Here is a 13898-nt window from a genome sequence, read left to right as displayed (position 1 = left end):
TTCTCTGAGTGCCCCCTTGTACTTGTGGTTCCCCATAATTTGAAAAATCTGTCCCTGTCTACTCTTTCTATGCCCTTCATGATCTTGAAGGTTTCTATCATGTCTCCTCTAAGTCTCCGCTTTTCCAGGTTTTTTGTTAATTTTATGTTTTTCTTCCGCAGTGTAAATGTCCCAAACAAAATCATAGTTCTGCTCTTGCATGCAGTGGGAAAAAGCGGCGATAAAACAGCAGGTTTTTGATAATAGAAAAAAATTAATGTTATGTACCACATAAAAGCTTAAACACACATAAATACTTAAAAGCCCGACACCGCCATCTTTCACCCTTTCTAGGGCTGCTTCAATAGCTAAAATAAAACTGTAAATAAAAACACAAAAATCATGTTAATAAAAATAATACAAAAAACAAACAAACCAATAAATATATAAAATCATATCATAAACCACATCCTCAAAACACTGTGGAAGGTGTTTTTGTGAGCCCCAAAGGACCGTCTGAACTGGTTCTGCAATCGGTATGAAACAGAAAGAGACTATTGTAAAGGTGGCATCAATCTCCCTCCATATCATTGAGATTTTCAACTTATTTTATTGCCTATCGTCATTGCAGCCAAACTAAAAACTGGCTGGCTAGGAGGCCAAATCTCATTGTAAAAGTTAGAAGGATTAATAGCCTCCCTGATCCAAAAGTTGGCCTACGTGCCAAATGAGCTTTCTCAGAAAAATTCTGTAGTTGAGGGACCATTTATCAATCAGGATTTTAAGAATGATTTCAAATTGGAGATTTCCTTGATAACACTGGCCAAAACTCATTTTGGTGCCTCAAATGTTAGACCTGTTTCTGGCACCAGTTTTCTCCTATTGGCTCTAGTTTTTGAGATGCTTGCCCATTACAAAATCAGGATATTTTAATGTAGTAGTTCAATTAATATCTTTTAAGCATGAAGGAAACATATTACAAATTAAAAGAAAAGTGGTACAACATGAAAATCTACTTATTTCATACCAAAAGCACAAGTTTATGAAACAAACTTTCCAGTCATTCGACACGCAAGAAGCTCCTTTTGTAAGACTTCCGAGAGTGGGATCTGCCAGGACAATAGTCTGCCCTCATGTGTGCATCCCATCTTCCTTGGTATCTGGCTTCCATTGTGTTTATGTCTTGGCGAAAACTTTCATCTTGCTCTTCGCTTAAGTCACCGAGGTTCTCAGGACAGCGATCTAAAGATATATGGACTTTAACTCATGTTAAAGCCAAGCCTGTTGACATGAAAGAGCATATCCTCTGTCTTCTTGTTGCCAAGAAAGTTTTTCACAACAAGAACAAATGAAAACCAGGCACACGATTCGATTTCATTCATTGAAGCTATGACATGTGGGTCATTTATAAGTTGTCTGATCTGTGGACCATCCAAAATTCCTGCCTTCAGTTTTTCCATGATAAGTCCAGGTAACATATACGCTATGTATTCAATGTACGAACCATCTTTATTCAAAGCCTTTAGAAATTGTTTCATCAGATCTAGCTCTATATGTAGTGGTGGCAGTATGATTCTATCTAGTGCTGTCAAAGGTTCATTGATTACATTTTGTCCTCCAACCACCATATATTCCCTCGGAGGCCAATCTTTTTTTGCCCAATGTTAATCTAATCTAAACCTTAGGTTTGTATACCGCATCATCTCTACATTCGTAAAGCTCGACACGGTTAACAAGAGTTAGGGTAGAAAGGAACTCCAGTGGAGGGAAGAGGCAAAAATGAAGAGAAAATTTGGAAGACTAGAATAACCAGAGAGGGAGGAGGAGTTTTATGCCTTTGGGCTCTACTATCCCAAAGGCATAAAAAGCAAGGATACTTTGTGTAGCCACCATATCTAAGAAACTAGAGCTGATGCAGTATATCCAATGTAATTTTCTAAATCAGCGCCCCAAATAACCCCAAGAACAGGTCAAAAAACCCAAGACACCAAGAAAATTTTTTTTTTCTTGGCCTATGTAATCTACTATCATCAAAATGATGTTATTACATTACATTAGGGATTTCTATTCCGCCATTACCTTGCAGTTCAAGGCGCATTACAAAAGAATTATCAAGGAAGTATTACAAAAAGATCTTAGCAAAAAGAAATTTGGTCATTTTCAAAGAGAGTAAGAAATGAGTATGGCTATTTGTTTAGGGTAGTTGGCTTTAGTGAGAGGCGGTGTTTGATTCTTGCGGTGTTATTTCTTTTTCAGGGATTTCTTGAAGAGTATGGTCTTTATTTCTTTTCTAAAAGTTTTGTAGTCTAGGGATGCCGTCAGTAGATTGGTGATTTGGTTGTTTAGTTTGGCTGCTTGAGTGGCTAGGAGGCCATCATATAGTTTTTTCTGTTTGATCTCCTTAATTGGGGGGTATGAGAATGGGGTGTGAGTTTTCCTATGTCTGGTTGAGGTGTTGTAGATGAGGCGGTTGTTCAGGTAGTTTGGACTGTCTCCGTATAAAGTCTTAAATAGTAGACAGTAGAATTTAAATTGTATTCTTGCTGGGATTGGGAGCCAATGAGATTTGAGATATGCTTCTGTAATGTGGTCATGTTTCTTCAATGAGTAGATGAGTCTTAGTGCTGTGTTTTGGATTGTTTGTAGTTGTTTTGTTATTGCTGCAAGGGAGATAGAGGATATTACAGTAGTCTAGTAGGCCTAGTATTAGGGACTGTACTATGAGTTAGAATTGTGTTTTTTCAAAGAATTTCCAAACTTGTCTTAAGTTTCTTATGACTGAGATTGATTTTTGTATTGTTTTATTGATTTGCGGTTGCTTGGTGCAGCATCTGTCGATTGTTATTCCTAGTAATTTTAGAGTGGGTTGTATGGGGTAGTTGATTGCATTGATTTCAATGTTGGTTATGGTTGGTATTTTGTTGTTTTCGAGGAGGATGAATTTAACCAATATGTAAAAGGCCCATAGAGTAGCAGACACTACTAGCCACTGCTTGGTCTGGGGAGAAAGGGATATATATCCCTGGAAGAAGACGACATAATGGGAGCAATCAAGACTTCCCGCCAATCAGGCTTCACTAAATCCCACTGAGCCTGAAACCAAAGTTTATCCTGTCTCAACATTCCATATTTTTCATTTGCTTTACATTAACTTTTCCCCTCCACGTCATCTGCTATTCTTCCAGAGAAACTTTACCAGCAAAAGCTCAATGATCTTGTACAATGGGCTATCACCAATTTTAAGGATTTGAGAGGTTCCCACTAAGAAAGATAACGACCACAGAGAGACCAAATCCTTTACCACAGTTAACACTATGCTCCTATAATGGACCTTTTTTTTCTTCAATGGTCCTAACAATCCACACCCAAAAATACCTAAAAGGAAAAGCTACTACATCCAAAACATGGATGCAATCATTTAACAGATGTTTGTTTTATTCCAGTTTTTAGTAACACAGAAAATGTCAGTAAATAAAGATAGCTGGCACTCTACACAGGTTCCACTTCTTCATGATTAAATGCCGTTACACATAGGGGCTCATTTTCAAAGCACTTAGACACACAAAGTACCACAGAAATCTATAGCCCTTTGTGCATCTTAGTGCTTTAAAAATGAGTCCTTTAGTCTCTCCCTACAAAGTGGCTGCCAATCATGTGTCAATCACGCGATGCTCTTTAGAGAATCATGCCTCTGCGAAAAATAGGTGCCAGAAATGTAGGCCAGGGCTTTAAGAGCATACATTTCTGGCACCTATCTGTCATGAATCATGCCTATGCTGCCTAATGCCACATCTGGCATTAGCCACACTCATAGTGGCATTCGGCGGTCTAAAGCGCCTACATAGGTGCAATTATTGTGCATATAATTTAGGTGCCAGCAGATGCTTTGTCATTTTTGGCCATTTTAAGTGGCGTTTATTACTTAAATTAGGCACCAGTAGAGCATTTCTAGAATTTCCCCCCCCAAAGGTCTACTTTGTGTAATATTGTCTCGTTTCCAATAATGTGCCAATAAAAGCTTTGGAGAAAAGGAAAGAAGAAGACCAAGCCTTGGGCTGCTATACAAAAAGCTTTGGAGAAAAGGAAAGAAGAGACCAAGCCTTGGGCTGCTATACAAGAAACAAGAAGAAGCACTGGAGATGTAACTGCCAACTGATGAATACAAGTTCTATTTAAAGTGAAATAACTGAAATATGTAAAACCACCAAAGTCCCGACTAGGATCCAAGTTTCGGCATCTGTGTCGCCTTCCTCAGGGGTCAATATCAAGCGTGTCGGCGTCTCTATTTCGCGAATGAAGCGCCAAAAGCGAAATAGAGATGCCGACACATTAAATAAAAGACTTGTATCCATCAGTTGGCGGTGACATCTCCAGTGCCTCTTCTTGTTTCTTCCAATAAAAGCTTTGCAACTACCAGTACAGTGTAGCTAATTTGTGGGTCAGTGGGGGAAGACCAAATGGTTTAACATGGAGGAGACAGACCTCTGCTGGAAATGGCATTGTAACATTTATAAATTGCTGCATTATTTCAAATACCATCTTCCAGTATTTGAGCTACAGGGCATTCCCACCAAATATGGTAGAAAGTGCCCCAACCCCCAAAGCAACAATTTAAATTCCCGATTTGCAAATTCATGATTGGAAATATCTGCAGACTGCCAAATTGCGATGGCCAAAGGCTCTACTGCTATATTAAACAGAAGGAAAGAAAGGAAGCAACTTTGTCTTATACCTCTAGCAAAGACCATTAACTGCAACTTGAGCCATAGCATGCATGTAAAGTAATGAACCAAACACAGTGGGAAAGACAAGATGCAAGACCTAAAGAAATACCTGCCTTTATTATACTTCAGTATGACGCGGCACTGACTGTGTTTCTGCTATCAAACCTGCATCAGGAATCTTAAGTACTGGAAAAACAGAAATAGGTCTTAAAAAGCCAAGTGCTACAACTTCAAAGTATACCAAATATCATCAAAGATGTACAAGTCTTTGCTTGCATTCAAAAGTCACAGAAGGCTAAAGCTGAGGGCCCACCCCAAACCAGCTAAGCACTTTAAATACATAGAGGCACACCACCCGGTCAAATGCCCTTTCTGCATCCAAAGCAATTGTGATTGCTGGGGTGGCCTGAGTCTGGGTCAAGAAGGGAATGTGGTGAAGTAGGTGCAAGTTATCTGCATTGATTGGGATTTGATAAAGCCATTTTGGTCTGGATGCACCATCTCAGCCAATGCAGTAGATATCCAAAATCTTGGCAAAAATTTTACTTTCTACAACACAATAATAAGTGAAATACATCTACAGTTACTAAAAAAAAAAATCCAGGGTCTTTGCCCAGCCTGGGTATTACCATAATCCTGGCCTCTGTAAAAGAACTCAATGTCTCATTTTTGACAACAGATTAAGTAAAAGCCTTAGTAAACAAGGCTGTTTTCAGTTGTTTTCTAAAAGCACAGTAATTCTCTATTTGTCTAAGATAGGCAGATAATTTATTCCATTCATAGACACATTCTATTGAAAATGATCACTTACAGGTTTGAACAAAGCAACGTTGTTTGGTAATGTGAAGCTGCAATTTTCTTGAATTTTCACAAAGTAATCTTGCCAGGTACTTGTGACCTGGATTGGCCACCGTTGGAAACAGGATACTGGCTTGATGGACTTTATGTTCTTATATAGCCCAACCTGTTCTTTACATACGAACATAAGTAATGTCTCTGCTGGGTCAGACCAGAGGTCCATCATGCCCAGCAGCCCGTTCACGCGGCAGCCCATCAGGTCCAGGACCTGTATAGTAATCCTCTATCTATACCCTTCTATCCCCTTTTCCTTCAGGAAATCATCCAATCCCTTCTTGAACCCCAAAACCATACTCTGTCCTATCACGCCCTCTAGAAGCGCATTCCAGGTGTCCACCACCCTCTGGGTGAAGAAGAACTTCCTAGCATTGGTTCTGAATCTGTCCCCTTTTAATTTTTCCGAATGCCCTCTCGTTCTTGTAGTTTTCGAAAGTTTGACGAAGTGGAGAGGGACAGATTTGTCAAACTTTCGAAAAGTAAGGCTAGGCTCAAATAGGAACATAAGATTTGCAGTTGCTGGGTCAGACCAATGGTCCATCGTGCCCAGCAGTCCGCTCACGCGGTGGCCCTTAGGTCAAAGACCAGTGCCCTATTTGAGTCTAGCCTTACTTGCGTATGTTCTAATCTAATCTTTAGTCTTATATACCGGGTCATTCCCAGAGGAACTTGAACTAGTTAACAACACATAATATTAAGCCTATAGATAAATAATAAAGAAGGGAAAATCAATAAATGTAAGCAAAGAGTTGTCAGCTAGGGATTTCTATCAATTATCAGTGAGATATTTTGTAAATAGATACGTTTTCAAAGTTTTTCAAAAGCAGGTCAACGAAGAGAGAATTCTAATAACTGAAGGAAGATCATTCCAAATTTTAATCATAGTGGATGGCAAAGAATGTGAAAGCCTACCTAAAGTATGAATCCCTTTAATGGTAGGGAACATTAATTTACATTTATGTATATTCCTTGTAGACTGAAAACAATATGAATTAAAAGAAAGAGGAAATAATGGGGAGAAAATCCCATATAGACTTTTAAAAATTACATTTGCACATTTAAACTGGACCCTCCAATAAATCGGAAGCCAGTGCAATACCCTCAGCAGTGGAGTAACATGATCATATTTATTTTTACCAAAGATTATTTTGGCAGCCCTATTCTGAATGAGTTGTAATCTCTTCAAGTTACATTTACTTAAACCTACGTAGAGGGAATTAGCATAGTCCAGATAAGCCAGTATTATAGCCTGGACCAGTAAAGTAAAATGATGTTGATGAAAAAAGCAATGCACTCTCCTCGGCATCCGTAAACTAAAAAAACATTTTTGGGATATGTTATTAATTTGGTTTGTCATAGAAAGAGTGGAATCCAAAATAAAGCCCCGAATTCTAGATGAGTATTCAATCTTTAGAGAGTCACCCGAACTTAATCTTATAGAAGAAGGTAAACTGTGTGTAACAGGACCAAACCATAACAATTTGGTTTTAGTGGCATTCAACTTCATACGGGCTTAAATACTAGTACTAAATAATATGGGTGACAATGGAGATCCTTGAGGTACTGTTCCAGTAGGAACTTATCCAATCTTGTCTTGAATCCCTGAAGGGTGCTTTCTCCTATAACAGCCTCCGGAAGAGCGTTCCAGATTTCTACCACTCTCTGGGTGAAGAAGAACTTCCTTACGTTTGTACGGAATCTTTTCTCTTCTAACTTTAGTGAGTGCCCTCTCGTTCTCTTCACCTTGGAGAGGGTGAACAATCTCCCTTTCTCTACTATCAAACACTCTTGTTACAACACTGTTCCTATGTAACCCAACTGCACCAAGGTCTTCAATGCAAACTCATCTAATAAAGGTCTCAGTGAATGAACTTTACGCAATGAATCCTAGCAGAGAATTGTGGGATATAAGAATCATCTCGGCTTTTTATCTCAACTCCTGCAGAGTATTGTTACTCCAGTACTATAGGTCATATATTGTAGCTCGAGTACTGTACCATCATTGCTGGAGTTAATGTTCATATTTCCATCATAGCTGTTCATGTAAACCGCTTTGAATTGACTTCATAGTCATTAGTAGCAGTATAGAAGCTTTAAATAAACAATAATTTCTGAACAACTCAAGAATTGTGCAACTCAAACAACAAGAAATTATAAAAAGAAACACTAATGGGTCTTTTTATTAAGGTACGCTAAATGCTAACGCATCCATAGGATATAATGGACTTGTTAGTATTTAGCGTACGCTAATATTTAGCGAGCGCTAAAACGGCTAGCGTGCCTTAGTAAAAGGACCCCTAAGAGAAAGCCATGTGTCCTCTGCTGTTATTGGAGTATGGTTTAGCTATGGATGAAAAAAAAGAGGGGCTTTGTAACTAGGAAACCACCGCTTCTGATCTGGGGGGGGGGGGGTTCAGGATCAGTTTATAGATCGCAAGTGGGCACCTATTTACCCTTTTAATCCAGGGTAAAGGATAAAGGGGATGAGACTTGATATACCACCTTTCTGTGTGGTTACAATCAAAGCGGTTTACATATTTTAGACAGATACTTAACATTTCATTGCCCCAGGCACAAAATAAGTAACTTGACCAGAGTCACAAGTTGCTGAGTGGGAATCGAACTCACAACCTCAGGGTGCTGAGGCAGCAGCTCTGGTCCAGGTGATCAGTTATAAAATTACCCTCACTGAGAATAATAATTTAGGTTGTCTGTAGTGGTGGGTTTCTGCCAAGTCACCGGTCGGGAACCTTTTGAACTTGCTTCCTTTTTTCCATTGAGACTGAAGCGGAACGCAGAAAGCATCACCTCACCCGCACCCTCAGATTCCAAGATCAGATTCCAAGATGGTATTTTTTATTTTTTAATTAATAGAAAAATATCAGTGAGAAGACATCTGCCTCTCTTCCCCCCTTAGATCCGATTCTCCCCGACTGCTTCCAGGCATTCCCTTTCTGTGGTAAATTAAAAATGCATTCAAAAACAGTGATCAAAGTGCTCAGAATGGTGAGGGATTTTTTTCCCCTTAGCAGAAATAGAAAAGGAAGAAGGGCTTACCATACCCTGATCCTCCATGTCATCCTCCATCAAATCCTGAAGAGAAAGATTGTAGAAACAACAGTTACTACTCCATCTCAGTCCTGCCCTGCAGTACCCGCACTGCAAAAATAGATATTCTTCTTACAATTTGTACATTTTAAGCTCTGTGTACTCACTACCCTAGATCTATGAAATGCTTTGGGGTGTAAAATAAAGCGTGCAGGTGAATACTCTGTATGCCAAAAAAATGAGGTTGGCTACGAGGGACCGCTGAAACATTCTCAGTCCAACCAACAAAATTGGGGCAGTCTCCATCAAGGGCTATACACTAAGGGCCAGATTTTCTAATATCGACGGTAAAATCTGATGGGCTGCTGTCACCGCTGTAAACAATTTCAAAAAGACGAGTCATTTTCGAAGAACCGCGCATGCAAATGAAGTTCACAGAGGGTCGCCAAATTTACATGAGATGAGTCACTGGTGATAGTGATCAGTACATGTGCAGAATAGTCCATGGAAAGATGCGTAAATGTGCATATGCCAAGAAAAAGCTAAACCATAGGCACACATATCGTGGGTGTGCCTTATTAGAGTGTGATATAAGCACGTCATAGGTGCGTGTCACATGTGGCTGTTGTGTCAATCACATGCGTGTCAACACTGTTGGATGGAGGGATGGGAAAGGGAAGGGTGCGGGAGGTATGTTAGCTTTCAACAAGCACTAATAAAACATGCCTTTAGTACATGCACCCGAGATATGTGCTTTAGAGATTTTTTTCCCCAAAAAACTATTATACAATTATACTATTATAGGTGAATGGTATATACATATATTTTTTAAATTTTAGCATGAGCCACATCCAGAAATACACATCTGAGATGCACTTTTCACAGTACTGACACCTCCAGACCAGTCAGTAATTTTTGGTTGTCAAAAGCGGAGGAGAATCACCTGGCGATGATGGAGAATTGCCTGGAGTGCTTGTTTAAATATTAATGAGGCCACTTATTACCATTTTAATACATTTGCATGGCAGAGTCAGAGGCTGCTAGGAAGCTCAGAGCCTTTCGGAGCATGGTGAGCCGTTCTGATAATCGCACGGTAAAATACTGCCATGCTAAACCGGCAGGCACTGGTTTAGCAACCATTGTTAAAGGCACGGTAAGTTTTGAGAATCCGGCCCTTAGTCTAGTTATTTTCCACATTTTTTGTTCCTTTGGAAAAATATGGAACAAAAAAAGTGGAAAATCGCTGGACTAAGTATAGGCCTTGATGGAGACTATCCCCGACTTTGTTGGTTGGGCTGAGAACATTTCAGAGGTCCCTCATAAATATGTTGAACTCTTTGCTGTTCTGTTATATACATTCATTGAAACCTGAATCAATGCATCGGTTCTGGGTAATATTAGAGCAACATACCTTACTCTGATGGCTCATGCACCTATTGCTGGCTTAGACAGGAGGACAGAGTATTATCAATCAGATTACAAGGCGGCTACCCATCTCATATCTGACATTTTGATCTATATATTTGAACATATCTGTGATGTAATTTGTTTTATTTTATGTTAATGATGGTCTGTTATGTATGTTTTATTGCATCCTGCTCAGAACTGGATTGGATGTACTAGATTATATATTTTTAAAATAAATAAATAAATGAAGTGACATTACTCTCCAGAAGAGAGATGTGTGACCTTATTCTGAGAAGGTCATTCTATGAGAACCTCACTTTGCCTCAGTGTCCTCAGGAGAACTATGATGAAGTTATTTATAAACTGGGAGACTGCAGGATCCCACAAGCTGTGTGGAATTTCCTGTGGCTTTCAGTACTAAAGAGGCTGAGTCCACACCAGCATAAGATGGAGATTATAACCGCCCCAGCCATCATGTATATTCCCAAGGAAAACAATGCCACGTTTATTTGTAAGCTGCCCATTCGGTACTACAGGCCTCGAAGCAACTAGGTATATCCATGGGTATTAGCCACCCCAGTAAAATGTATGAAATTTGACTATGACCCAACAAACATCCAGGAACACACATCCCGTGGTTACTGCCATTACGAGGGGGTGCTGAAAAGTAGGACCCCTGAGGAAGGAGTGTTTGTTCAAAACAAGGACCATGTCGGGTCGGGTCTACAGGAATATTGGGGCCAGCTGTTTTGGACACATACTTTTTATGCAGTTCATGTATTTGGTTTTACATTTTCTTGCAGTATTGTTTGTTTTGTGTTTTTTTACTGCAAGTTTTGTTGGTTCTTTCTTGTTTTGCTTCCTGAAAATGTCAAAAACACTGAATTTTGTTTCTGCAAATTGGCACTTCATGAAATAAGATAACACTCTTTTCATCTACAGTGGCAAAATAATGCTCAGAATTTAGGAAGTTAGTTGGTTGGGCTGAGAACTTTTCAACATAAAATATAGTTAGCTAGCTACGCTCTGGAACTGTGGAAGACTGGTTAGTGAGGTGGTATCCTCCATTATGAATGCCACTGGGGACTCTCAGTTTGTTTTACTTTATGTATGCTGTGGAAGGGACCAAACGTATTGTTTTTGATGACCTGGGTTTAAAAAAAAAAGTTTTTATTTCCATGACAGAAACTTTATAGACATATGTATATGCATATGCAAATATTCCTGCTTCTTGGAAACATTTCAAGCACAATCACGAAACACATGTGAACATGCAAACTTTACATATCAAAAAAAACCTGACCATCCTTCCTACTCATTGAACAGGGCCTCCCCAACCCTCCAAGGATAACCGACAGTGCCGACCCTACTATTAGGCATGTCCGGGCAATTGCCTAAAGCAGTAACTTTAAGGGGGCAGCAAAACACAACTGCAGAGCAAATAAAGCAATAGTCCCCACAGTGACACAAACTCAAAAGAACTTCTGACAAATACTTTTACCTGCAGAAAAGTATGATGCCCAATTATGAGTTTTTATAGAATTGCTGATCATGAATATAGACCTAGGGAACTGAAGGGTATAAGGCTCCCCAAATGGGGCCACAAAACCTGCATTAGGATTCACGACCTAGTTGGGCTCTCTGTAGGTGCATCATTATTCTGCACCTCCAGGGGGTCACATGATTTTATTTTGTCATTATCATGGGGTTAAGGCCACAAAAAAGATAATAAGCACAGGGGACGCCCAGTATTCTTGCACCAGCCTTAATAACAGCCGGATGAACCATATCTATTGAAAATGAAATTTACCTCAGACAGGTAGATGACCTGGTAGAGTGAGAGGAGCTAAGGTGGACCATTGGGAAGGGGAGGGCCAGAAAAAGAGCAGAGCAGGAGATGGTGGGGTAGAATGACAAGGGAAGGTTGTGACTAACTTGATGTTTAGCAGAAGATGCCCCCAGCGGCAAGAAAGAGAGAGCATTATCGCCTAGAAGATGAGGAACATGGTGGGGCAGAATGGCAAAGGAAGGTCTTGACCAGTATTCTTCAATGGCAACCCCTGAAAATGCCCCCTTCTCTCTTCCCTCTCCCCCTGCTACTCAGCCTCTACCCAGGCTCAGGACAGAAAGGGGAAAGTGGACAGAGAGAAAAGCCACATGCTAAGGATAAGGGATTTCTCAAAGGACAAAAAGAGAATACGTTTGGAAATGCCTGCAACCTTGAGGATCGCTCTCAGTGAAGTCTGAAGGTGGTCTCCTGAGGTGGATGTGATTGACACACACTGGTCAGAAGTGGTCATGGCCCCACATGCAAAGATACTTAGCAGGTCTCCTTCAGCACAATAGAATTCAAAATGGCCCCAGCTTCAAAATGAATGAAGACCACTGGTCTTGACCAACCAACTTGGGGGGTATAAAATACCCCTGACCACAATGGAAGGATGGGCCTTGTTGTTGCCTAAGCTATGAGATGGGGGGAGACGTTGAGGCAGAGCAATAGGGGAAGGTCTTCACTGACTAACAGGCCACTCCACAGGAGATGCTTCTGGAAGCGAGGGAGGGAGGGGAGAGTGTGTTGTTGCCCAGGAGACGGGGGAGCTGGTGGGCCAGAATAGTAGGGGAAGGGAAGGGAAGGTCTAACAGGACGCTGAGCGCGAGATGGGAGGCGGGAAGGGGAGATGGCGGGACGCTGAGAGCACCCCGGCCGCGAGGGCGGAGGAGGAGTACTGTTGCCTAGGAGACGGCTGGGGCAGGTCTCTGGACTAACGGCCGCACGCTCAGCGCGAGCTCTCCATGAGCGCGAGGGAGGGTCGCTGTTGCCTGGGAGGCGGGAAGGGGAGATGGCGGGACGCTGAGAGCACCCCGGCCGCGAGGGCGGAGGAGGAGTACTGTTGCCTAGGAGACGGCTGGGGCAGGTCTCTGGATTAACGGCCGCACGCTCAGCGCGAGCTCTCCGTGGGCGCGAGGGAGGGTCGCTGTTGCCTAAGAGGCGGGCAGGGGGAGATAGAGGAGGGGGGGACGGACGCTGAGAGCACGAGATGCACCCTGGCCGCGAGGGCGGAGGAGGAGTACTGTTGCCTAGGAGACGGCTGGGGCAGGTCTCTGGACTAACGGCCGCACGCTCAGCGCGAGGGAGGGTCGCCGTTGCCTAGGAGACTTACCTGCCGCGGGGAGGCGCGGGAGAGGCGCAGGCTCCGGGCCCAGGAGGCCGCGGCCAGCAGGAGGCTGAGGGAGGCCAGGAGGAGAGCGACCCCGGCCAGCCCCAGCGGCAGGAGAGCGGCCCCTCGGCTTCCCCGCCGCACTCTCCTGCCCTCCTCCCGGTGCATGCTGCCGCCCCCGGCCCCGGCGGGGGGCCGCTGCTCCCGGACACAAAAGAATAAAAGAGGGCGGCCGGCCCTTCGCTTGGTCTGTGCGTGCAGAAACCGTCCCCTTCTTTTCTTGTTTCCAGTCACGGTGCTGGCAGAATCCAACTTCCTCCTCGTACTCTCCTTCCCGTTTGCAGACACTTTAAAAAAAAAAAAAAAAAAAGAGGAGAGAGAGAGCAAATATCTTCTCTTTAATAAAGAGAAAAAAAAAAACACACCAAACGCAGACTGGGTTAGAGAGCGCGGGCCAAAATGATTTCTCCGGGGTCGGTGCCAGAAGGCAAAACGAGAACAGCAAGGAGCCCCCCCCTCTCCTTTTTTTAAAGAAAAGTGAAAAAAAATAATTTAATTTAAAGACAGGAAACGAGGTCGGCGGCACAGAGAGAGAAGCAAAGCAACCCCCCCCCAAAAAAAAAAAAAAAAAAAAAAAAAGCTTCTCTGTGGGACTTAGGGGAAAGAATAAACCTGAGAACCTCATTTAACCATCCTTTTCACACATCTTCCACACGCCTTGTGTCCC

At 42.1% G+C, this 13898-nt stretch overlaps 1 protein-coding gene across 1 annotated transcript in view; it reads right to left on the bottom strand.

Moving 5' to 3' along the window:
- LOC117349802 overlaps positions 1 to 13672 on the bottom strand; it is a 73194-nt gene extending 59522 nt beyond the window's left edge. The window contains exons 1-2 of the mRNA XM_033923397.1: positions 13175 to 13672; positions 8616 to 8651 (exon numbers count right to left, since the gene is read on the bottom strand). Coding sequence (XP_033779288.1) covers positions 8616 to 8651; positions 13175 to 13339 — 201 coding nt within the window. The 5' untranslated portion in view covers positions 13340 to 13672. The remainder of the gene's footprint in view (positions 1 to 8615; positions 8652 to 13174) is intronic.
- Positions 13673 to 13898: the final 226 nt, after the last annotated feature.

Source organism: Geotrypetes seraphini, chromosome 16 (genome assembly GCF_902459505.1).
Source record: "Geotrypetes seraphini chromosome 16, aGeoSer1.1, whole genome shotgun sequence".
NCBI lineage: Eukaryota > Metazoa > Chordata > Amphibia > Gymnophiona > Dermophiidae > Geotrypetes > Geotrypetes seraphini.
This window is presented reverse-complemented; position numbering and strand designations above follow the sequence as displayed.